Below are 26,287 nucleotides of genomic sequence, written 5' to 3' on the forward strand. Positions count from 1 at the left end.
GAGTTATAATGTCGGAATTGCGAGTTATAAAGTCATAATTGTGAGATATAAAGTCGCAATTGTGAGTTATAAAGTCTGAATTCCGAGTTATAAAGTCGCAATCGCGAGATAAAGTCAGAATTGTGTGATATAAAGTCCGAACTGCGAGTTATAGAGTCCAAATTGCGAGATAAAGTTGCAATTGCAAGAAATAAAGTCGCAATTGTGAGTTATAAAGTCAGAATTGCGAGTTATAAAGTCGCAATTGTGAGTTATAAAGTCAGAATTGTGAGTTATAAAGTCCGAATTCTGAGTTATAAAGTCGCAATCGCGAGATAGTCAGAATTGTGAGATATAAAGTCTGAATTCCGCGTTATAAAGTTGCAATTGCGAGATAAATTCAGAATTGTGTTATATAAAGTCCTAATTCCGCGTTATACAGTTGCAATTGCGAGATAAAGTCAGAATTGTGTGATATAAAGTCCAAATTGCGAAATAAAGTTTCAATTGCAAGAAATAAAGTCAGAATCGTGAGATATAAAGTCAGAATTCCGAGTTATAAAGTCGCAATCGCCAGATAAAGTCAGAATTGTGTGAAATAAAGTCCGAACTGCGAGTTATAAAGTCCAAATTGCGAGATAAAGTTGCAATTGCAAGAAATAAAGTCGCAATTGTGAGTTATAAAGTCAGAATTATGAGAATAAAGTCGCAATTCTAAGGAAAAACTTTTTTTGGACTTTATTTTTGAATTAATTGGACTTTATAACTCACCGTTGTGAATTTATATCTCAGAATTGCTAGAAAAGAAGTCAGAATTGTGAGATAAAAAGTCGCAATTATCTTTTTTATTTAGTGGCGGAAACAAGTTTCCATACCATTGACTTCTATAATATATATTTTTTTCACACTATGAAAGTCAATTGAGACCAGAAACTGTTTGGTTACCAAAATTTTTCCAAATATCTTCCTTTAATTTCCACAGAATAGGTTTAGAACAACTTGAGGGCGAGTAAATGATGACAGAATTTTCATTTTTGGGTGAACTGTCCCTTTAATGGCCACCTTCAAAAAGCACAAAGGTTTATTCAACTTAAGATTGTGAGAATAACAAAGGATTTGAAATAATCTTCTGTAACCTGACCACATAAGCTATGTAACATTTTGGTAAGAGCATGTTAGATTCTATGTCTGATTTCAGCAGCGACTTCAACTGATGCAGAATCTCCCTCAAACCTCTCAAGTAAATAATGCAAATGTGTCACAACATTTGTTAGACATCAGAAAATAAAGCATATAGACATGTTACATTCAGTGGGCACACACAAGCATTGCCAATTGTGTTTTGTAGGCACATGAACTTGTGCGTTCAGCTGTAAATCTACACCTAATACTTTAAGGCATCATTGATATAGAAGTGTAAGAATAGTTTCCACCGTTTGTGCCGTTCATTCAGTCACAGTGAGCAGTTCTGCATCCTCCGAAGGAGGTGTCACGGATACTCTCTTACTCCACGGACGGGGGGAAAAATAAGGCCTTAATCACGTTTATATGCCTCATTCAGTGTATATCCAGTGTCCTTAGTCTCTACATGTCAAACACTCACGCCTGTGCCGCCCACCTCCGGCTACAAGCTGCCCGTGACGTTACGCATCACCGCCCAGGTGGGGAATTCGCTCAGGTGGAAGAGAGGCTCTCCCCATGTCATTATGGCCAACATGACCACAAAAACTCCAATCAGATTCACTCCGAACCCGGCCTTGACCTGCAAATCACAAGGAGAAAACAGCTTTTGTCAGTAGATGAGCTTACACCAGGTGAACATCCATTCATTTATGCAAAAACCAACTGACGTCAAATAACATAGCTTCAGATGGCACAATTCAATTTAAACACAGTATTTGTCCATTTAAAATCATACATAAATGCACTCTTTGAAAACGGACCAGGCAACTGTTTCAACCTCAGTTTGTGTGCACTTCAGAGACGTGCTTATGAAAAACAAATGATTAATGGTTTGGCCTTTCGACATTGCATTCCTGACACAGCTGTGAGCCGTGACAGAGGTGATATAACAGGATAATGTTGTTTCATACCATGTCGCTGATCTGCACGTGTCCATAACTGAACACAATGGCGTTCGGCGGGTTTCCAACAGGCAGCATGACACCGAAGGACACGCACATGGTGGCAGGGATGAGCGTGTGTAGAGGGTTGATGTGCAGCGTCTCTGACTGTGAGGGGACAGGAGACACAGGGTCGTTCATTAGGGTCATTCGGGACAGAACACTGCTGTGAAATAATAAGCTTTCGTGCAGATTGATTTGTTTGTGTGAGAATGGTGTGTTAGCGTGTTCTGACCAAGGCGGAGAGGATGGGCAGAAACACCGTGAGCGTGGCAGGGTTGCTGGCGAACTCAGTGACGGCGGACACGAGTAGACATGCCAGCAGCGTGACGGCCCAGGGAGGAAGACCACTCATTGGCTCCAGCTGCCGACCAATCCACATGGAGAGCCCAGACACCTGGCCGAGAGAAGTCACATGGTTCATTTACAAGTTGAGTTAATGTATGTGGCATGCTTGTTTCACTCTTTGTTATATTGCAGCCATTTGCTAAAATCATTTAAGTTCATTTTTTTCTTCATTAATGTACACACAGCACCCCATATTGACAGAAAAACACAGAATTGTTGACATTTTTGCAGATTTATTAAAAAAGAAAAACTGAAATATCACATGGTCCTAAGTATTCAGACCCTTTGCTGTGAAACTCATATATTTAACTCAGGTGCTGTCCATTTCTTCTGATCATCCTTGAGATGGTTCTACACCTTCATTTGAGTCCAGCTGTGTTTGATTATACTGATTGGACTTGATTAGGAAAGCCACACACCTGTCTATATAAGACCTTACAGCTCACAGTGCATGTCAGAGCAAATGAGAATCATGAGGTCAAAGGAACTGCCTGAAGAGCTCAGAGACAGAATTGTGGCAAGGCACAGATCTGGCCAAGGTTACAAAAACATTTCTGCTGCACTTAAGGTTCCTAAGAGCACAGTGGCCTCCATAATCCTTAAATGGAAGAGGTTTGGGACGACCAGAACCCTTCCTAGAGCTGGCCGTCTGGCCAAACTGAGCTATCAGGGGAGAAGAGCCTTGATGAGAGAGGTAAAGAAGAACCAAAAGATCACTGTGGCTGAGCTCCAGAGATGCAGTCGGGAGATGGGAGAAAGTTGTAGAAAGTCAACCATCACTGCAGACCTCCACCAGTCGGGGCTTTATGGTGGAGTGGCCCGATGGAAACACAGCTAAAATAACGAAGGAGTGGCTGCACAACAACTCCGTGACTGTTCTTGAATGGCCCAGCCAGAGCCCTGACTTAAACCCAATTGAGCATCTCTGGAGAGACCTAAAAATGGCTGTCCACCAACATTTATCTTCCAACCTGACAGAACTGGAGAGGATCTGCAAGGAGGAATGGCAGAGGATCCCCAAATCCAGGTGTGAAAAACTTGTTGCATCTTTCCCAAAAAGACTCATGGCTGTATTAGATCAAAAGGTGCTTCTACTAAATACTGAACAAAGGGTCTGAATACTTAGGACCATGTGATATTTCAGTTTTTCTTTTTTAATAAATCTGCAAAAATGTCAACAATTCTGTGTTTTTCTGTCAATATGGGGTGCTGTGTGTACATTAATGAGGACAAAAAATGAACTTAAATGATTTTAGCAAATGGCTGCAATATAACAAAGAGTGAAAAATGTAAGGGGGTCTGAATACTTTCTGTACCCACGGTATATACATTATGATTTTTATAATATATAAAAATCATAATGGTCATAAAAATGAGCCTTATTTCTTTTATCCAAAATTGAATTTTTTTTTTTTTCTTTTGATTTGGGGACAAAATAATACCTAGCCATTTTTTAACGTTTTAATGAGATTATCAGAAAGACCTCTAATACAACCTTTCAGACACGCTCACCTTGCATCCAGCAGCCAGTGCATATCCTCCTCCAACCAGAATAACAATTTCCCACGGCATCAGTCTCTGGAAGTCTTTCCACGTGATCATCGGGGCCAGAGGGTCCTCTTCCTCCTCATCGTCATCATCACCTGCACAGAGAACAGACACAAGAGCACTTACAAAACCCAGCCAGCAGGGTGCGCCGTCGAGAACATTCACCTTTGCTCTCATGTCCTCAACCCCAATGAACTGGTTGTACAACTAGACCCTGGCGGTCCGTATTACAGCAGCAGCCTGCTGAGCGAATGCTCGCGGCTGCATTGAAGTGTGGAGCGGCCCTGCTGCGGGCAGCGTGGGATCTGACCTTTGCTCCCGCTGGAGAATGCAGATGGCCAAGGCTTTCGAGCGGGGATGAGGAAGAGGAGGAAGCCGAGCAGCACCGACACCGTGGCATCAGTCCTGTAGCCCTTCCTGTGAGACACATGACATTTAGTGAATCTTGTGTATATGTCAGAGGCTTTATTTTGCATTAAAACAAGAAAATGGCTCTTTTAGGAAAAGAAATGGAAATCAATTTATTGACTGTGTAAAAGTTAACATAAGATGTTCTCATACTTCTCAAAAAGTGACGTCCAGCCGGGGACAAATCCCGGCTCCCTGGTGAACCAAAGTACGGTCATCAGAACAAAAAAGATGGCTGTCACGACTTCAGGATAGCTGTGCACCAGGAGAAAAAAACAGTATATTAGTCACAACATCAAAATCTATCTATCTATCTATCTATCTATCTATCTATCTATCTATCTATCTATCTATCTATCTATCTATCTATCTATCTATCTATCTATCTATCTATCTATCTATCTATCTATCTATCTATCTGTCATCTGTCTCTCTGTCTAAAGTAGACCAAAAAATGGTGTAGATTTTTACTTTGAAACAATTTTCACTCAGAAATTTTTACATCAATAATTTTTTACAGTGTACCTAATGGGGCCGAGTTTCTGGTACTCCTCATGGATGCGTTTCTCAGAGAGGATTTCTCGCCTGGTTTTGCGCTTCTTGCTGAGAGAGCAAGTCTCTCTGAAACTGTGAAGATATAACAGCTTCTGAGTTCAGCAAGTTTCACAAAATCAAATTAAATTAAAAAAAAGTCTCTCTTTTATTCTTACTTGCATCCCAGAAATAAAATGTGCAGCCAGATCCAGGTGAGTATCAGCATGATCAGAGCGATTGGCAAACTGAAGATGAACCAGGTGCCAAAGTTGATGACTTTTGCTTCTGGGTAACGACTGAAAAAGACATTTTATAATAAATTTTAAGCACATAATAACTTTACTATTAAAAAATTGTAGTTTCAACTTAAAGTGTTAATACTCCCTTAAATATTAAGTTTAGTAAACTTTAAATGTGTAGTTGTATTTAGTGACAACTTAGATATCTGAGTTATCTCAAATCTGGGAAAGTTATTCTAATGCTAAATTTTAAGTTGTGATAGCTAATTGTAACAAACATGTTTTACAGTGTTGATATAATTAAAATGATAATTAAAGAAGTCACTTAAAGTGCACTAGATTATCACTACAAATATGTTCCTAGCCTTATTGAGACAAGAGTGCAAATTATTTCAAAGAAAATTCTCCTGTGTTCGGGGGTCAAATGTCTCCTTTACTTCATTCCAGTGTGGAAGAAAAGGACAAGGTCCTGTTTACACAGCGTTTGAAAGCCTCAAGAAGATACTGAGAGCCAGTCGATGTGGTGTAAGATTGTTAGCTGCCCCACTTTAGGCCAATTAGCACTTTACATTGATTATTTCTGGTAACATGTCAGATTATAACAGAACTTGTGATAGTTACTGTCAATATGGCAATTTGCCTGAAAAGAGCGTCAATACAAACCCCACTGACCTGCTAAATGCCCTCTTTTCACTGTGATTTACAGTAGTGGCCAAAAGTGATGTCCGGCTAAGGAAAATCGACATCTTCACCCTTTATTCAAATATTTTTTGCATAGTAAAATAAAACCTGTAGCTGTTGTTTGCCCTTTTTTTGCCAAATAATTTTGTCAGATAAATACCTTAACCAATTTTAGTGTTTTGTTCTTTGTATTTTAAATATTTTTCTCATATTTTGATAGTTTAATCAAGCTTATAGGGTCATTAAGAACAAATACCCCTTCCGAACGTCACTTTTGGCCACTACTCTATATTTTCCATCCATCAGCAAAAGACTTCCTGGCAAATATAGAGTCACCTTTGCCCAAGAAATGTTGCACAAGGAAAGGGTTATTTTTCTCTGCTTAGCGTCTTTACAATGTGCAGGAAATGAGATTGAGCGGATTGAAACAGGTGCTTAAACAAATCCCTACAGTGCCCAGTGTTTTGTGAATGTGCCTTTTATCGAATAGACCGGGCACAGTGAAGTGATAACATACTTGTTGAATTGTTCGGCAAAGATGAGGTTGGTGGACGTGCCCGTTATGGTGATGAGACCACCGATGGTGGCTGCGTAAGTGATGCTCAGAGTCAGGCACTTGCAGATCAAGTGGTCTCTCTTGGTGGGGTACAGTGAATCCCTTCGGATTTTGGGTTTCTTTGGCACAGGAACGCTAATTGGAGCCTGTTTAGGAACAATTGGAATGATTTTAGAAATGCAAGTAGCAAATTCTGCAGTTATTGTGAGCTGGGCGAAGGTCTCACCTCTGGCAGATATCCATTTGATTCTTTAGAAAACTCTGGGCCGAAACCAGGCCTTAACGTTAGACCATTCAACTCCTACAGTACAAAAAAACACTTTTAAAAAAATCTATTCTTGATCAATAACTTTGTCTAATTTTTAAAATAAAAATATTGCTGATAAAATTAGATGTAAAACGGAGCACCGCACATGACATACAGGGGGAAAAAAATAGTAGGCTAAATCGTGCACACAATTTAGCAAATCGAGGGAACGAAAAAGCAAATTATGTGCACAATTTAGCAAATAGAGGGAACAAAGTAGTAAATTGTGTGCACGATTTAGCAAATTGAGGGAACTAAGTAGTAAATCGTGTGCTCAATTTAGCAAATCGAGGGAAAGAAGTAGTAAATTGTGCGCGCGATTTAGCAAATCGAGGGAACGAAATAGTAAATCATGCGCGCGATTTAGCAAATTGAGGGAACTAAGTAGTAAATCGTGTGCACAATTTAGCAAATCGAGGGAACGAAATAGTAAATTGTGCGCGCGATTTAGCAAATTGAGGGAACTAAGTAGTAAATCGTGTGCACAATTTAGCAAATCGAGGGAACTAAGTAGTAAATCGTGTGCACAATTTAGCAAATCGAGGGAACGAAATAGTAAATTGTGCGCGCGATTTAGCAAATTGAGGGAACTAAGTAGTAAATAGTGCGCGCATTTTAGCAAATTGAGGGAACTAAGTAGTAAATCGTGTGCACAATTTAGCAAATCGAGGGAACGAAATAGTAAATTGTGCGCGCCATTTAGCAAATCGAGGGAATGAAATAGTAAATCGTGCGCGCAATTTAGCAAATTGAGGGAACTAAGTAGTAAATCGTGTGCACAATTTAGCTAATTGAGGGAACTAAGTAGTAAATCATGTGCACAATTTAGCAAATCGAGGGAACGAAATAGTAAATTGTGCGCACGATTTAGCAAATCGAGGGAACGAAATAGTAAATCATGCGCGCGATTTAGCAAATCGAGGGAATGAAATAGTAAATCGTGCGCGCAATTTAGCAAATTGAGGGAACTAAGTAGTAAATCGTGTGCACAATTTAGCAAATTGAGGGAACTAAGTAGTAAATCGTGTGCACAATTTAGCAAATCGAGGGAACGAAATAGTAAATTGTGCGCGCGATTTAGCAAATTGAGGGAACTAAGTAGTAAATCGTGCGCACGATTTAGCAAATCGAGGGAATGAAATAGTAAATCGAGTGCACAATTTAGCAAATTGAGGGAACTAAGTAGTAAATCATGTGCACAATTTAGCAAATCGAGGGAACGAAATAGTAAATTGTGCGCACGATTTAGCAAATCGAGGGAACGAAATAGTAAATCATGCGCGCGATTTAGCAAATTGAGGGAACTAAGTAGTAAATCGTGTGCACAATTTAGCAAATTGAGGGAACTAAGTAGTAAATCGTGTGCACAATTTAGCAAATCGAGGGAACGAAATAGTAAATTGTGCGCGCGATTTAGCAAATTGAGGGAACGAAATAGTAAATCGAGTGCACGATTTAGCAAATTGAGGGAACTAAGTAGTAAATCGTGCGCACGATTTAGCAAATCGAGGGAACGAAATAGTAAATCGAGTGCACGATTTAGCAAATTGAGGGAACTAAGTAGTAAATCGTGCGCACGATTTAGCAAATAGAGGGAACGAAATAGTAAATCGTGCGCACAATTTAGCAAATTGAGGGAACTAAGTAGTAAATCTAGTATACTTTCAACATGTTTCAACAGTAAAATTTTAAAAGATGACATAAATATGATAATAATGGTGACAAAAATTGTCAATTAAATGGAAACCTATAAGATCTAAAATCAATCAACTGATCGCATTACATGCAATCTACATAGAAAAATAGCTAAAATACATTAAATTTAATGACAGTGAATTGAATGTTCTATGTGGCATATTCACATTTACATAAATTATAATTACAAAAAAATAATGAAAATATTTATTTATTTAGCAGGTTTTTTGTTTTAAATAATTTTTTTTAAAATTCTTTATTTTCTTCCTACTTTCTGACAGCCATATTATTCAAAATTTGATGGTTATTTTATTGGGAATAAATAACAGATTTAATCTTACCTCACTCAGCATACAGACTTCATGTTTTTCACTGCAATCAAAAAGAAAATACAATGAATAAGTTTGCTTGAGTTTAATACAGGTGGAGTTTTAATACAGCTCAGACATATTGTCTTACTTGTCTTTGCGGTCCAGCAGCTGAAGGTGATTATTGCTTGATTTTTGGTTTTCCTCTTTGCCTGTGAAAGAACAGAAGAATTAAATAAAAAATTTTGACAGAAGTTATAATAAACATAATGCATGAATAAGCACCATTCTCAGACTGACGCTTTGACTCACCGCTCTCCTCGTCCTGTGTATCTATGGTCCCAGAGTCATCGAGGTAATCGGCCATTCCGGTGCAGATAAGTTGCTGTAGCACAGCGTCAGCGATCGGCATCACCATGGCCGTGGTGGACGTGTTGCTCAGCCACATGGAGAGAAAAACCGTGCAGCACATGAACCCTAACACCAGCCTACCACACAAAGAACACATGTAGGTCACAGAGTCAGTTTATAATAGTAAGTGCATGTTAAAGGTGCTGGAATACATACATGCCAGGTTTGGCTCCAGCGATCATGACCATCCGGAGGGCGATGCGTTTATGCAGGTTCCACTTCTCGATGGATGCGGCCAAACATATGACCCCCATCAGCAACAGGGTGGTGTCCTTAAAATATTCAGAGGCCACCTGCGTACACACACAGATATTTAAAGGGTCCTATGATGCTTTTTTACACGTTCAACTTTCTTTAGTGTGTAATGTTGCTGTTTGAGTATGAAAAACGTCTGCAAAGTTACAAAGTCCCTCCAGTGGGAGTTATTCTCTATATCAGTGTCACTGTTTCATCTTCATAAAACACCTCCATTGTAGTCTTGAGTTTTCTTCTGGGAACGTACACGTCACAATATTTCTCATTTAAATAATTCCCGCCCAAGGCATATGCCGCAACAATGTCAAATATGTGAAAAATAAGGTGTTTTTGAATATTCAAGCATGGAAACCTATAGTAGACCTATAGCAAACCTATAGACGCTGTAGACCATAAAAACAAAATCAAGACTTTGTAAAAGGGCATAATGGGTCATCTTTAATAATATTTCCTTTATCTAGGCCACACGGCTTTTACTGGAACTTACAAAAATGAATACATTGTCAGTATGACAAAGAAGATTTGGTGTGAATGTTGTTTATGGTAACTGAGCTTTTATTGCCATCCCCTCTGACTTATTTTTTGACCTATGCCCACCATATGCAGTTAAAGCCTTTCCTATCACTGATCTAAAGAACTGCAACATTATTTCAACCCTGCAGAAAACATCAGCTTGTTGAAGCTGTTTTAGTGCTGGCTTGATGATGATTTTTGTTTTTATACAACATTATTTACACTTCTGTTCAAAAGTTTGGGGTCTGTTCGATTTAATGTCTCTTATGCTCACTAACGCTTTTTTTTTTTACAGTTAAACAGTGAAATATTATTACAGTTTAAAATAACTTTTTATATTTGAATTTATTTTAAATTGTAATTTATTTATGTGATGCAAAGCTGAATTTTCAGCATCATTACTCATTATTCAGTGTCATATGATCCTTCAGAAATCATTCTAATATGCTGATTTGCTGCTCAAGAAACATTTCTTAAAAATATTAAAAATATTAAAAATATTAAAAATATATTAAATATTAAATATTAATCATTACTCTTTTGAAGAGTAGTAGGCCTACATCAGACAACCCAAAATTTCTGCAGTCAGCAGACTAGAGCAAAAATAGATTGCGTAAAAAAGGGGAATATTTTCCAAACACGATTACAAGTATTTAAGATAACAGGTTGCTTTGTCAAGATTGTCAATGGGATTTAGTCACATGATGCAGCATTTTGTTTTACATAATATCTTGGCAGTTTATTGTGGACGTGATAACAGGGTGGTACAAATAAATGATCAGCAACTCTTAAGAGCCGTAAAACTCTCATGCATGATGAAACAAAAACACTGACATTTTTCACTCTTAAAACATCAGCTATAGAAGACTTGTTTCCTGCACTCTTCCAGATTCTATCTGAAGATTCTTCAGTTATAGAATCATTTAGGGATTCCATCATGGCATCCTTTTAAGGATTTAGTTTTAATTATTTAATTTAGTTTTAATTTTTTGATTACATTTCATGAATTAAACAGCTTGTAAACATACTTTATCACTAGAAGAAAAAATTAAATAACCCATTAAACATCAGGTTAAGAACCCTAGAGTTCTATATAGAACCCCATTGAACTTTTTTTTCTAAGAGTGTGACAGAGAGGCTCAAATGGTCATAAGGGACGTGATGAATATAACCAGGTCAGGCATTTCCCTCAGAAAACAGGTCGTATATTACATAAACCAGCTTTGCAAGAAATGCAAAGTCCTGCTATTTAAGTATGTTAAATATTTAACCTACAGTATTCCAGCCTAAGCATGTTGCACAAAACATCCTATTGTGGGATGCTGCATGCAGAGAGAGTGCCCAGAAAAACATCCTACCTCACTGGATTTTAGGACCCCGAACATCGGGTACAGGAAAGCTGGCACCAGTGCAGCGGCTCCCAGCGGGACAGCTTCAGATACCCAATATATCGCTGTCACAATCAGGACATAAGCACATGATGATTCCTGCAAAAGAGACCGAAGAGGGATCAACTCATCATTATGAACATCATGTAATGTGATCTAAACACTGCTTTGCTTCCGGATGGAATTACATTAGGATGTTAATGTATTTGATCTAGATCTGCTACACTGATGCTGCTGCAGAGCAAGTATGGACTTGCTACTGCTAATAGATACACAGACACACTGCTGTGAGCATGTAAGATATGCTGCTGCTGCATAAATAGACACATAAATCCCGTAGCAGATCTAGGCAGGTGGAGCTGGGGAGGTGGAGGGTCTGCAGGAATAGTTTACAGCAAACACTGAACTACACTATTTAAATGTTGAGTCATTGGCACAGCCAATGTCATTGGCTGTATAATCAGCAGAGGCCAATTATATATATATATATATATATATATATATATATATATATATACCACAGAATGCTTTTTAAAGTGTTTTGCATGTGTACATGTAATTTGTTTATTATAAATTGAGCAACTAAGCAAGATCTATGTTGTGGAACTCAATAGTGTATATGTATTTGATAAGTAAGCTGATTACATACACATCTACATATATAAACAGGAAAGAGGATTTGCTTGTACCAGCCGCCCCTAAAATGCAAGAATAAATTAGTTGTTCAACCAAATTATGGCTTTAATTACAAGCAAAACATGAGGAAAGCATGTGCGTCAGTATGTAAATCAGAACAAAAATCCAAATCCGGTTGTCTCTGCCAAATATTTTGACCTGGGTGCAAAGCATTTCACGTGGGTCCACCAAACAACAAATAATTAGTAGAATACAAAGTCTGTGTAAAGTCTGCATGCAGAGCTTAAGCTGACAGAATGAGCATTTGTCAGGTGACTCATATTTCATAATTAATCAGATTTCATAACAGTCCTACGGCCAGCCGAGCTAAGTTAATACACACTCACACATTCCTGACACGATATATACACATCAAGATAATGAGGAGGATTATAAAGGCACTGATATGTGACCATTTTGTGATGATCAGCCAATGATCATGTCTGCTGGATTATTGTGTTACTAATACATTATTAAAATCAAAATTTGTATCTGTTAATAATATCTAACACCCAACATGAACTAATAATGAACAACTGTATTTTTTATTAACTACTATTAACAATAATTAATAAACACTGTGACAAATATTTCTCATTGTTAGTTAATGTTAATGCATTAAATATCTAGTTCAGTCATGAAACTCTCGAGGGCGCAAGCTGATTGGTCCTTTACATGCAATCACATCATTACCACATGGCACAAGTTGAGTGGCCTTTGTTTGCTTGCTCAACATTTAAATAGTCTGGTTCAGTGTTTGCTGTAAACTAATCCTGCAGTGCGCTATCAGACCCTCCACCTCCCCAGCTCCACCTGCCTAGATCTGCTACAGGATTCATGTCTATTTATGCAGCAGCAGCATATCGTACATGCTCAAAGCAGTTTGTCTGTGTATCAATTAGCAGTAGCAAGTCCATACTTGCTCTGCAGCAGAATCACTGTAGCAGATCTAGTCCACCATTAACATTGCAATATTCAATAACATGCTAAAACTATTCAGAGAGTTGTTATGACTGAACTAACATTAACTAATGGGACATTAATGTGTTACCATTTCAATCTCAAAACATTCATCATCTGACATTATTCTATGCTTCATAGTTTTGTAAGTATTCATTTAGCAAGGGGACAGTGGTTCTTGTACCTTATGGGACTCAAACCAGCAAACTTCTGGTTTCCATTAGCCACTATATGTCACACCATCACATTTTTGGCTTTTCCTCTTTCCCTCAGCTTTCCTGCCAAAGCTGATTATCACTCAGTGTGTGCCTGTGTTCATAAACTTTGCCCACTTTTCTAGCTTTCTTATTACCTCCCAACCGATTTAAAGGAGTTCCAGTTATGTGCCACACTAGCAGATTAAGCGTCCATTGGCACATTGTTTTTGTTCTGCTCTAATCTCGTCATTGTTTAAGAAATCAGTCCATTCAAACCGAATTGATTTCTGGTAAAAGGTCTAATAGGGCACTGATGTGTCAGCCACTTACAGATGATAAAAGAAACAGATCATTTCCTCTAATTTGCATGAATGATGCATTCAGAGGATTACACCTCATCAAGCCTATCTTTTCAAATTCACCTTGTTTTGTTATATTTGTAGCAGAACACATTGCATTCATTACACAATTGCTTTGTGTGAATAATTGCTTTCAGTCCGCGGGTGAGATGGGATTAGTGAACTAATGTGAACTGATCATGCCGTTATTTCTGACTCTTGATGAAAAGTGCTGCCAGAGAGAGATAAGCACACAAAACCTGTGCAAGTGATCTAATCTTAAAAATGTTTTGTAAAAAAGCAGTAAGGGCAGCAGATAATGACATTTCCTGATCTATGCGCTGTTTCCCTGTTTGTCTGTTGACTTTGCAGCTGTGGAAATCAATTTGAATCAAGTGTCTGATTAGAATCGGGTACTTTAACATCAGGATTTTAGATTACAAATTACATCTATGTATAAGACAAAGTGTATTTCTTTGATCCTGTCACAATTTGTAAACATTTTTGCCTTACTAATTCATTTTAAATGGCCCTGAATTGAGAGAAATCATTTTTAAGCATCTATATTTTTAATTAATATGACATCACAAAACCGCATCTATAATTACACACATTTAGTGCTGTAAAATTGATTAATTATATATACACACACATATATTGTGTGTGTATATATATATATATATATATATATATATGCACACACATAATATATATATATATATATATATATATATATATATATAATATATACACACACTAGATGTGATTAATCGCGATTATATCTTTGTTTCACATGAATTATAGTGTCACACCACATGACGCTACAGAAAAAAATTCTGAAAGTGGTTTATGCTCATAATCTCTGAACGCATTTTATCAAAGAATGACAATACAAATGTAGGACAGGTTATATGCGCTAAAACGATTTGCAAACAAAAAGCTAATTTTCGTAGAATTCAATATGGAAGGTGATGAGAGATTAGCACAATGCCTCTCTGCAGGCTTTGATGATTTTGGACTGAATCAAAGATCCCACGTGCTACATAAACAAACAACATCTGTAAAAACTGCCTATTTTTCAAACAAACAATTCCCAACAGAACAGTACACGACTTGAACCATCACGGCACCGAACGTGCTCTGATTGCGCACCTGGAAAACTACCAACCAGGTGAGAGGTCGCCGCGGCTCCTCAAGAAACCCCAAAGACCCCACAGGAGGCTATAATCAATGATCATGTTTGAGGCATTATATGGTTTAGACTGCCTCTAAAACAGCATTTTATTGACGTCTGCCCAAATTTTCCATGCGTCCGCAACTATATGAAAAAAGTTTCTGCGGAATAAACGAATCTAAATCTACTTAATATCGCGTAAAAACATGTAATGTTTAAATAAAACGCATGTTAACTGTATAATTTAGTGCAAATACTCAACGCGCATTAGCGCGTAAAAGCGCACGGACACCGCGTGCTGCTCACAAGCGCATGTGATTGTAGAGTTGGATGAGGATCTACTTACACTGCACGGGTGGATGAGAGGCAGAGGCAGCAGGGATAAAGGAATCATGACCACGAGAATGAGTTTCCGAGCCGTCCATATTTTTTTGATTAAGTCCATTCTGGCACCTTCCAGCCTCATGGGAGAACTCTTTGCTCAATTCAGCTCGCAGAAGTCGAGGGATCTTCAAGAAACACTTCACCAGTCACTTCACTCCCCTTTCAGCTTTTACATAAATTATAATTGCAACTGTGGATTTGCTGTTGTCCGCGCAAATTGCTGTTTCTCCTTTTCGTGCGTTTTACGCGCTCCACTCCGTGCCTTCTTAGAAAAGTTGGTCTAGTTGCATGGATTGTGAGCTTTGGTTCCTGTTTGAATACTCCTGGTCCTGTAGTCCTTCTGATCCATCTAAGAGTGATGTGCAGACCCTCTTATACCGCTTTCAGGATGTAGCTATTGATTAAAAATCAACCGACGGCTTCTTTTGTGTCTCCACCTGTAAATGCGTCTATCTATGATTCGCCATGCTTCGTTATTTTTAACACAGCAAATTGCGTAGAAGTATGCATGAACTGTACTCTTAATAAACTTATTCTCTGTTTGTGCGTTATAAAAACCTTTCCAAGGATGAATACGAAATGTGTGACTACGCGGTAAAGCTAATTTTTCTTTAATCTAACCATATCTCCTCCCAGTTTGAAGCTGGACCAATCAGAGTTGAATGAGTGGGGTTTATGAATGGATGTGGGGTCGTGGGGTTGCGATGCTCCTGGGCCAAATTGAATCGTTTATATGCAACACCGTCAGTTTCTTAGAATAAATCCAACAGGGAACATGCTGTTGAGACTGTCAGAAAATAAAGAGCGCTGGACAAGCAGCAGAAGCACCTGAATTAATACACGCACAAAAGCTCGTGACAGCAGCACATTCAACCCAATAGCCCGTCCGTCATGATTAGTAGCGCACAGTTCATGTATGCAGGATAATGCATAGACTATATGCGTACTACTACTACTCATTATTTATTATGACTGTTTTCCACAGTCAACAAATCTTCGTGATGTGCATCAGTAATGGAGCTGTTGGACACTTAAAGGCTGCCTTCATTATAAGCTATTAAAATAAAATAATTAAAAATAAAATGTTAAGGCACAATTTATATTTGATGACAAAGCATTTAAGAAAATGCATTTCAATCAAAAGGTTTTAAAAACAATGTGAAACAAATTCAGTAAGGAGTGTCCAGTTTTAATTAGAATAAAACTGTAGTATTTATTTTTAATTAATATTATTCAGTACATTAATATCCCTCTGGTCCTCTTCATCTAGGGGTCACCCTTGGCTCCTTCATGGACAAAAAGAGACCAAAGCCTTGAAATGTAACTTTTTTGTTTTTCAGGAAAGCCAATGTAATATATTTTATTATATTTTATTATATGCAATAACTGTTTAATAACTATGTACTAACCCTGAAGCTAAACCTAACCTTAACCCAGTTACCCTATATTACCCAGTAGTGCAACCATAATTTTATTATAAAATGTATTTAAATTAATTTAATCATTTTATATATATATATGTTGTATATATATATATACACTGAACAAAATTATAAATGCAACACTTTTGTTTTTGTCCCCATTTTTAATGAGCTGAACTCAAAGATCTAAGAGTTTTTCTATGTACACAAAAGGCCTATTTCTATCAAATATTGTTCACAAATCTGTCTAAATCTATGTTAGTGAACACTTCTCCTTTGCCGAGATAATCCATCCACCTCACAGGTGTGGCATATCAAGATGCTGATTAGACAGCATGATTATTGCACAGGTGTGCCTTAGGCTGGCCACAATGAAAGGCCACTCTAAAATGTGCAGTTTTATCACACAGCACAATGCCACAGATGTCACAAGTTTTGAGGGAGCGTGCAATTAGCATGCTGACTGCAGGAATGTCCACCAGAGCTGTTGCCCGTGAATTGAATGTTCATTTCTCTACCATAAGCCGTCTCCAAAGGCATTTTAGAGAATTTGGCAGTACATCCAACCGGCCTCACAATTGCAGACCATGACCAAATAATAATATTTGATAGAAATAGGCCTTTTGTGTACATAGAAATAGTCTTAGATCTTTGAGTTCAGCTCATGAAAAATGGGGACAAAAACAAAAGTGTTGCGTTTATAATTTTGTTCAGTGTATATATATATATAAAATTATATAAATATATTAATTTATTAATAACCTTTAATGTTTATTTACAGTTGTTTATTATGAATAAATATGTTATAAAATTTATATTACCTTTATTTTTCAGAATTTATATTGCTATATACATAATAATTACACAAATGTCTACCAGTGTCTTACAGTTTTTGTATGAAAAAAGCACTGATTGTAAAACAGAATCTTCAATCAGTCCAATACATTTTCAAATGACCATTATGTGCATAACATGCCACCTAGTGGAAAACAGGAGCAGTTACTGTAACCGAATTGGCACTTCTCAAGTATTAGTTTTACAGGCTGTGCTGTGAAGTGTTGTTACAAGAGAACATCTGCAACATAATACATCCAACAACAAATAATAATCTGCTGCTTTTCTGTTGCGTAATGCGGCCTAAGTCTTTGTAATTTCTTTCTGAGCAATAAAACTTAATCTGAGGAAATGTTGTGCTTAACCAAAGCTTTGTTTTTGTAAAAATGAATGAGCCGGGGTGGAGGGCAGAGCTGTTTGTGTGCTTTTGTTTGATTAACTTTTATTCTCTTCACTCAGGTTTCTTAATCATGTTACATGTTCTGCATTTGTCTGCATTTAAATCAACGGTCCGCTCTCCATACAGTCAGTGGGGAGGAAACGCAGAATACAGTGTTGCATAACCTAATCAATGTTGCCTAAGTTACCTGTAAACCTCTTTAGGGTTTTAGCAGGGGATGAATGTCAGTAACGCTTAAATCTTCAAACACTGAACAAGCAGTCAGAAGAAGCGCTGCTCCTGCGTGAGGCCATGAAAAGACCATGTTCTTCACGACACAATGCTGAAGATTAAGTGCTGTCCTCCTCTTGGACAGAGTTATAAGGGCTTGATGGGGAGAGAGGAGCCATTAAGATCAGGTTTATATGGCATGATGTGTCTGAGGATCTGAAAGCATTACAGAGGCTTAAAAGACCGGCCGAGGTGTTTGATTAATCGAGGGGCTCGTTGAACAATCTGTTATTTATGCTTAAGAAGTCTAACATTGAGAGTGTGGAGTGTGGGATATTAAGACTGTTTGCTCGGATGAGTTGAGAGTCTGATTGTTTCCCTCTCTGGGAAAACACACACAGTTCAGAAGGGTCACAGCAAGAGAAAGAGGAGTCTGTCACCAACATCACGGCACTGTCAGCTCTGAAGGAGACAGCTGTGAGTGAGTGACATGCTGCACTAATAGTGTTTATAACCTTCAGAATAAAATAGACAAGAAGAAATAAAGGAATAAGGTGATTTAAGACAAAACCGACACTTTTTGACAGACCCAGTATCCCAGAGGAACTGAATTGAATGAACTGAACGAGCAGCAGCGAACATTGTCATGTGGAAGGGGTATTTTAGAGGTTGAAGGCTTTGCGTGATAACTAATATATCTTTGGTTAGAAACTGAGAGATTAAAGCATATTATGAACATTAGGAAGTACAGGAATGTCATCATTATCAGATCAGACATCATTAGGTAGTCGGGAGGTAGAGCATGACGGGGTAAACCAGCTCTTTATTGACACTGAATAATCAATTTGTTTGGAATATGAAATTTTATATATATATATATATATATATATATATATATATATATATATAAGCCATTTATTATAAATTATTGTGTGTATATATATATATATATATATATATATATATATATATATATATATATATATATGTATACAAAATTGACAGTAAATAAATTTATAACGTTAAAAAATATTTAATCAAAGATTCCTGAAAAAAAAGCTCCTTCAAAACATGCCATACTTCCTTATATGTTTGAAATGAATTTCGATGACTTTACTACTAGTATTATAAAAATGATGACAATGTGGAAAACATTTGTGTTTTTGAAATTATGATGTAATTGGAAGTTTAGTTTGGAACAAGTGTAAAACAAACTAGTAAATATGCCACTACTTTAAAGCCACTGTCCTTTAATCACGTGAGAGTGAGAGAGAGAGAGAGAGAGAGAGAGAGAGAGGTGCATATGTACATGAGGATGCGTGAGCGCATAAATGACTGCAGCTCTGCCGTGTGTTGCATTACGCAAGCGGATCATAATCAGCAGCGGAGCTGCAGCACCGAGCACAGTGACAAGCGGCTTACGGAGGACAAACACACAGCTGCGCTGCATGAGAGGAGATGGAGTCAGTGTAACTCCCTCCCTCCCTCTCTCTCTCTCTCTGTGCCTGATCCTCTGGAGGAGCGAGCAGCCTGCTGTTGGAAGCGCAGGAGAGTCTCTGGAGTCACCAAGGACCGGCGGATATGACCGACTGACATTCACACTTTCTTTCTCATTTTTTAACCCCAGACTTCAATGGCTTTGAAAGAGAGCCTCCTCACCTGGGGATTCCTGCTGTGGTCTATGACGTGGAGCTCGGCTCAGACTTTCACGCCACATGAAGGGTCTTCGGTCAGTCCCATTTTTCATCGAACAACTCCACCTGACACAGAGAGGGGGATGAACAGCACTGAAGCTCCCACGAACAATTACACAGGTGTGTACAACAACACTCTTCTTTCATAATGATCTAAAAGTGCTATATACAAAAAAAATGAGCAGTTCTGTGCAAAAAGTTGCATGTGTTGTAGTGCATGTTTGAGATCTGGATGGCATTTTCATTGCATTTTTTGCATAACTTTTTCATAAAGTGCATACTCACCATGCAGCATTTACAGTACACATCTTTGTTATACCTGCAAAAACACACAAATATATAAATTAATACGCATACTTTCTGCTGGAATTCACGTGTTGGCTTTAAAAAGCAAAATCTTCTTAAGGGTTTACACACAAACAGAGCTTTCATAATAAATGCTCCATGATCAACAGAGCAAATCAGATCAGCCTAAACTGTATATAACTCAGATTTTTTATATGATTGGAGAACATATAAAGTAAGGCTCCAGGCTCGCATACTTTGCAAATAGTTTATTGATGTCTTCTGACCTAAAGTCAATATGTGTGACGGATTTGTGGGGCTCTGAGCTGGACAGAGAAAGAGGGCATTATCAAGCTGTAATGTGTAATATATTAGTTTGATTGCAGAGGCGATTCTTTAATTTATCTGTGGAGGAAAAGACACAGACATACCTGAAGCATCCACAGGTGTCAGTTACCTTGAGGTTTCTTCCACAGGTGAAACAAAGGACGCTTTTTGCCACGTGGCAATGGCGAGCTGTGGGATAGTCCTTGGCAGTTTGTCAGTTCCGTTACAGGGTTGCCAGCTTTGAAAGTGAAATGGAGGGGGTTTATCACCGCCGTGGCCGTGACAGAATTTGCCCTGCTTTCAGCTTTCAGTGCACTGCAAACCTGAAGGAGTCTTGAGAAGATCTCTCTTGGATAAGAACATGCACGGGACATATTTCATCCTATAGAATTGATATTTTGCATGAAGAAAAAGAGATATATTTAGTATAAAGGCAAAGGCTATTTCAAGGACATTAAAGGGGTGGTTGATTATGATTTCAGTTTTTTATCTTTAGTTAGTGTGTAATGTTGCTGTTTGAGCATAAACAACATCTGCAAAGTTATGACGCTGAAAGTTCAAATGCAAAGGGAGATATTTTCTTTTACAGAAATCTCTTTTTTAAGGACTACAACAAACGGCAGGTAGGAACTACAACAAGCTTCTTCTCGGGTTGGTGACATCACTAACCCTAAAATTTGCATAAACCCTGACCCCATGAACAAGCAACAAAGGGGGCAAGGCCATATTGGGCTGCTTTAGAGAAGAGAAAGTTTTTTTATTTTACACCGGACTGCTTCACAAACAAATTTATCCACTAACCATTCAGAAATGTCCAGTTTCATTCTAAAAGTTGTAACTTCTTCCTGAGTCTCTCCATCAGTGTCGACTCCGGTTTGATCAATGTAAGGCTGAACACCGTTACTGACAATCTGCATTTTGGCTGAGTGAGATTCTCCAGCTTTGTTGTTGTTAAAGCGTGAGCTCCGCCCTCTTCTGGAAAGCGTCAGGAGCAGCAGCTCATTTGCATTTGAAGGGACACACACAAAAACAGCATGTTTTTGCTCGCACCCAAAAAGGGGCAAATTTGACAAGCTATAATAAATGATCTGTTGGGTATTTGAGCTGAAATTTAATTAATAATAATAACAATAATAATACATTTGTATTTTTTTTTCACTTCATTTTTTCATTGTAGAATAAAGAAAAGTCATAACCAAAAAATATGAGCACATTAAAGTAATAAGAATTTGGTAGAAAATTAATTGCAATGATAATAATGCAAATAATCGTAATACATAATGTATTTCCTTTATGAAAAATATAAAAACTAGGACACCAGTAAAATTGTTCCATTCACTCCAAGTCACCCATCTACCTGCAACACAAACACAGAGGCTTCCACGTCACTTCTTTAAAGGGATTACTTAATGTGTTAAAGAGAGAAAGCCAGTACTCACAGAAATAGCTTGTGAGGGCGGCAGAGTTAGAATTACACCTTAAAAATGCACAGCGGGAAAAGTTGTACCACACTCTTCTTAAAGTTACATAATCATGTATTGACAAACTGATCCTCTCAAACTATCCCACTGGAGAATATCTTGTGGTATTATGTCAGTGCAGGTTCAGGAGCGTGTGGTCAGCCTGCATCATCCAAGCCTCCTCAGCTGCAGGGACTTGTGGGTGATCAATTTTTAATGCACGGCCCTATGCTTTATTTAATCATGTTCTATTCTAAGAGAACCTCTCTGGTGCGACCCTTGGGGAGTATGGGATTGAGAGTGAGACGGCAGGGAAGGGAGAAAAAAAAAGTGACAGTTGAGTTATTTATTTATTTTGCCATGGAGTCGGATTGCTTAATGCTAGCAATGGGCTTTGACGTGAACAGCATTGCCATGCCAGCTAAGCCGGGCTTAATGAGACCAGCAAAAGACTCTGTGGAGTCGAACTGGTGTGAACAATAAACACGATCAAGTGTACCCTGCCAGCTTAATCACACTGACTCTAACACAGTCAATATGAGCTCAATTTTACTGTATATTGACAATGGAGATGGACAGTACAATGATGAAGACTCGGTAGGAGAAGACAGAAGACACTGAATCTTCTGTGGGAATGCAGAGAGACTGAAGGAGAAGTGGATTATGGGATAGAGTGAGGGAGAAAATACCCCATGGGTCCTGATAGAAAGAGAGAAGGAAAAATGCTTTCATCTGAACCCTTGAGGATAACTAAGTACTGTTAACTAAGTCCCAGAAAAACATTTCTTGCACAGTCAGATTTAAAGCTGTCATTTTGATGGAAAACATGAGCGTTGATATTGTGATTATTGACATTTATTATTTATAATTATTTATTATTTATTAAATGAAAATAAAAATACAATTTTTTGTAGGATAAATAATATTTCCTGTAACTTTTTTTGTTAACAGAAATTGACAATATTGTTATATTAAATTAATTACCCATGATTCGTAGATTCGTTTGTGAACTGTATGTATTTTGATTAAAAACAATTGATTATTAATTGATTATTGATTTTTAATTATTAGTTATATATTTTATAATTCAAAGTTTTTTGGTTTTGGTTTGTTTTTTAGCATTTGAATTTAGATTAGATTTGCATTTATATATATATATATATATATATATATATATATATACATATATATATATATATATATATATATATATATATATATATATATATATATATATATATATATATATATTTATTTATTTATTTATTTAAATAGATTTATGTCATCCTGCGGCCCCCTTGGTAATTTGCTGAGGCCCCCTAGTAGGCCCCGCCCCCTGGTTGAAATCTATAGTATTAATTAATTAATTTGGTTGCTAGAGTGTTCTGGGTGGTTGCTAGGGGGTTACTATGGTGTTCTGGGTGGTTGCTAGGTGTCTTTTCTTCCTTCATTCTTCACCTGGTGAAAATCTTAAGTCTAATTTTGTGGGTTGAATTTTATATATAATATATATACATTTTTGTATAGTTTTTAGTCTTTTAAAAAGGCATCTGAAATAATAATCTAAGTGCATTACTACCAAGTTGCATTCTATTCTATTCTATTTGATTTAGTCTAATCATGAAAAATTGGTAGCAACAAGTTGTATTCTATTCTATTCTATTCTATTTAGTCCAATCATGAAAAAGTGGTAGCAACAAGTTGTATTGTATTGTATTCTATTCTATTCTATTCTATTCTATTCTATTCTATTCTATTCTATTCTATTCTATTCTATTTGATTTAGTACAATTATAAAAAAACCAACAAGTTCTATTCTATTCTATTCTATTTATATTCTATTTGATTTAGTACAATTATAAAAAAAACCAACAAGTTCTATTCTATTCTATTCTATTTAGTCCAATCATGTAAAGCAAAACCAACAAGTTGCATTCTATTCTATTCTATACTGTGCTTGATTTAATCAAATCATGAAAATTGACAGCAACAAGTTGCATTCTATTCTATTCAGTCCAATCCAATCATTAAAAAGCGATAGAAGCAAGTTGCATTCTATTCTATTATATTCTATTTAGTCCAATCATGAAAAAGCAATAGAAACAAGTTCTATTCTATGTTATTCTATTCTATTCTATTATCCAAAAATGAAAAAAGCTATAGAAACAAGTTGCATTCTATTCTATTCTATTCTATTCTATTCTATTCTATTCTATTCTATTCTGTGTTTGATCCAAGTGTATGTTGAAGTCACATTTAAAAGTGGTTTCTAACCATCTGTTTGTCTCTTTTGCAGTCCTGAGCTGCGCATCGCTGCTGCCCCCACGGCGAGGTTCTTTCTATGTAGAGAAGGGCAGTGGGATGTCCGTGGGCACGGTGTTGGCGTTCTGGTGCCTCGAGGGGTACCAGCTGGTGGGCAGCGAGAAAATCACCTGTGTCCTGCGCAGCAACACCGCTCAGTGGAGCAACTACCCGCCTGACTGCGAGGGTCTGTGTTCACTGCCATCATTTCTGTTTTAAAGAGATAAAAACAGTTAAGAAATGCACTCCTGCTAATTCAATCCCAGATTTTCAATGTGGACTATTGTGTAAATGTGGTAGCCATTCCCAAACCAGAGGACCGTGGGCTGAGAGTGGCCGTGCTGGCATCGGTAGTGAGCAGCATCGTCATCCTCGCCATGTCCGTGTCCTTCATTATCTGCTGCCTGCAGGAGCGCATGAGCAAAGGGAGGGCAGAACGGACAGACGGACGGGGCAGGTATGCACGTTCATACACACTAGGGAAGAAGAGAAAAGGCAACCTAAAATAGGATGCTAATGGTTTCTCTGACTTTCCAGAATGAGAGACAAGCGCAAATCATCCTGGAGGAGTGAGTGCTGGCTGGAGAGAGATGAAGGAGACTGGGAAGCTTTTCCTCCACCTAAAATTTACAATCTTTCCCAGCACCTTGACCCCCATTTGACCCCTGAGAGCCCGGTATATATGGGGGGACTGGCTGGTTATGATAACCGCGGGTATCAGAGGTGAGAAATGGTGAATTGTTAAATTAGCTTGATTATGTTTCCATGTGTTTCTATGTGACATTAATAGAAAAAAAATGAAAAAATGAAAATTCTGCCATTTTTTTCAAGACTCTTTGCTGAATAGAAAGTTCAAAACTACATTTATGTGAAATAGAATTTTTTGTAACATTATAAATGTCATTTTCATTTGCATTCTTTTCATAATGTATTCTTGCTGAATAAAAGTTGCAAGTCTATTCATCATGAAAAAGTGAAACCAACAAGTTCCATTCCATTCTATTCTATTTGATTTATTTCAATCATGAAAAAGCGAAACCATCAAGTTCTATTCTATTCTATTCTATTCTATTCTATTCTATTCTATTCTATTCAGTCCAGTCATGAAAGTGGTAGCAACAAGTTGCATTCTATTCTATTCTATTTAGTACAATCATGAAAAAGTGGTAGCAACAAGTTGCATTCTATTCTATTCAATTCAATTCTATTCTTTTTAGTCCAGTCATGAAAAAGTGAAACCAAGTTCTATTCTTTTCTATTCTATTTAGTCCAATCATGAAAAAGTGGTAGCTAGCATCAAGTTCTATTTTGTTCTAAAGCGAAACCAACAAGTTCTATTCTATTCTATTTAGTCCAATCATGAAAAAGTGGTAGCAACGAGTTGCATTCTATTCTATTCTATTCTATTCTATTCTATTCAGTCCAATCGTAAAAAAGCAAAATCAACAAGTCCTATTCTTTTCTATTCTATTTAGTCCAATCATGAAAAAGTGGTAGCAACAAGTTGCATTCTATTCTTTTCTATTCAGTCCAATCATGAAAAAGTGGTAGCTTGCAACAAGTTCTATTCTGTTCTATTCTATTCTATTTAGTCTAATAATGAAAAAGCTAAACCAACAAGTTCTATTCTATTCTATTTAGTCCACTCATGAAAAAGTGGTAGCAACAAGTTGTATTCTATTCTATTCTATTCTATTCTATTCTATTCTATTCTATTCTATTCTATTCTATTCTAATCAGTCCAATCATGAAAAAGTGGTAGCTAGCAACAAGTTCAATTCTATTCTATTTAGTCTAATAATGAAAAAGCTAAACTAACAAGTTCTATTCTATTCTATTTAGTCCACTCATGAAAAAGTGGTAGCAACAAGTTGCATTCTATTCTATTTTATCCAATCATGAAAAAGCATAAATTTTTCCCCCCCAAAAATAATTGTTTCTGACCCCAAACTGTGTTTGTTTTGCAGGAGTCAGGAAAACCTCCTAAAAGCTCCTCTTCCTGGGCTTTACCGTACGGAAAGTCAGATGTACCCTCATGTGGTCCTGCAGAGGGTGCCCACACCCACTGTACCGACTGCACCCAGTGCGCCCATCTACCTCCGCCTCTCCACCCCTCCGCCCACAGAAAGCCCCACCGAACAGCCTGCTCTGCCGCCGTACCCCAATGCCACTCCACAGCGTCTGTGGCCATAGCAACACATTTCTGAGTATTCAGAACTTTTACAACTGTCACCATGGCCACGGATTACGGCCCCTACATGCAAACGGCTCCTGTAGGGTGACTGGGGTTCAGAAAAGCAAGAGAAATGATGGACTCAAGCTAGAGCCACCTAG

At 37.5% G+C, this 26,287-nt stretch overlaps 2 protein-coding genes across 3 annotated transcripts; one reads left to right on the forward strand and one right to left on the reverse strand.

Annotated features, from left to right (window-relative positions):
• Positions 1–1,010: 1,010 nt before the first annotated feature.
• Positions 1,011–19,899, reverse strand: slc13a4 (solute carrier family 13 member 4). Of its 2 annotated transcripts, XM_048155206.1 has the most exons (17): positions 19,866–19,899; positions 19,546–19,646; positions 11,264–11,392; positions 9,294–9,430; positions 9,039–9,214; positions 8,878–8,938; positions 8,760–8,790; positions 6,643–6,717; positions 6,378–6,562; positions 5,117–5,236; positions 4,932–5,033; positions 4,560–4,661; positions 4,309–4,415; positions 3,963–4,093; positions 2,338–2,499; positions 2,073–2,210; positions 1,011–1,741 (listed from the first exon to the last, which is right to left on the reverse strand). In XM_048155206.1, exons 3-17 carry the CDS (start codon positions 11,288–11,290, stop codon positions 1,604–1,606), a joined length of 1,692 nt encoding a protein of 563 aa, XP_048011163.1. In that variant the 5' UTR covers positions 11,291–11,392; positions 19,546–19,646; positions 19,866–19,899; the 3' UTR covers positions 1,011–1,603. The 2 variants fall into 2 exon arrangements, with proteins under 2 accessions (XP_048011163.1, XP_048011162.1); XM_048155205.1 differs by lacking the exons at positions 19,546–19,646; positions 19,866–19,899 and adding an exon at positions 14,984–15,654.
• Positions 19,340–26,146, forward strand: zgc:162331 (uncharacterized protein LOC793007 homolog). The gene is made up of 5 exons (XM_048155208.1): positions 19,340–19,700; positions 23,949–24,140; positions 24,254–24,410; positions 24,491–24,676; positions 25,921–26,146. Exons 1-5 carry the CDS (start codon positions 19,520–19,522, stop codon positions 26,144–26,146), a joined length of 942 nt encoding a protein of 313 aa, XP_048011165.1. The 5' UTR covers positions 19,340–19,519.
• The last annotated feature ends 141 nt before the right edge of the window (positions 26,147–26,287 follow it).

The sequence above is a fragment of the Megalobrama amblycephala genome, linkage group LG14 (assembly GCF_018812025.1).
Source record: "Megalobrama amblycephala isolate DHTTF-2021 linkage group LG14, ASM1881202v1, whole genome shotgun sequence".
NCBI classification, from domain to species: domain Eukaryota; kingdom Metazoa; phylum Chordata; class Actinopteri; order Cypriniformes; family Xenocyprididae; genus Megalobrama; species Megalobrama amblycephala.

Bases quoted from the DNA above. Each gene is read 5' to 3' on its own strand.
- slc13a4 (XM_048155205.1), bottom strand. From the start codon at position 15,103: ATGAGGCTGGAAGGTGCCAGAATGGACTTAATCAAAAAAATATGGACG. The intron at 8,939-9,038 runs GTGAGTCAAAGC...GTTCTTTCACAG, and splicing joins TACACAGGACGAGGAGAGCG to GCAAAGAGGAAAACCAAAAA. The intron at 2,211-2,337 runs GTCAGAACACGC...GTCCCCTCACAG, and splicing joins TGCCCATCCTCTCCGCCTTG to TCAGAGACGCTGCACATCAA.
- zgc:162331 (XM_048155208.1), top strand. From the start codon at position 19,520: ATGGCTTTGAAAGAGAGCCTCCTCACCTGGGGATTCCTGCTGTGGTCT. The intron at 24,411-24,490 runs GTATGCACGTTC...CTGACTTTCCAG, and splicing joins CGGACAGACGGACGGGGCAG to AATGAGAGACAAGCGCAAAT. The intron at 24,677-25,920 runs GTGAGAAATGGT...TTTGTTTTGCAG, and splicing joins GATAACCGCGGGTATCAGAG to GAGTCAGGAAAACCTCCTAA.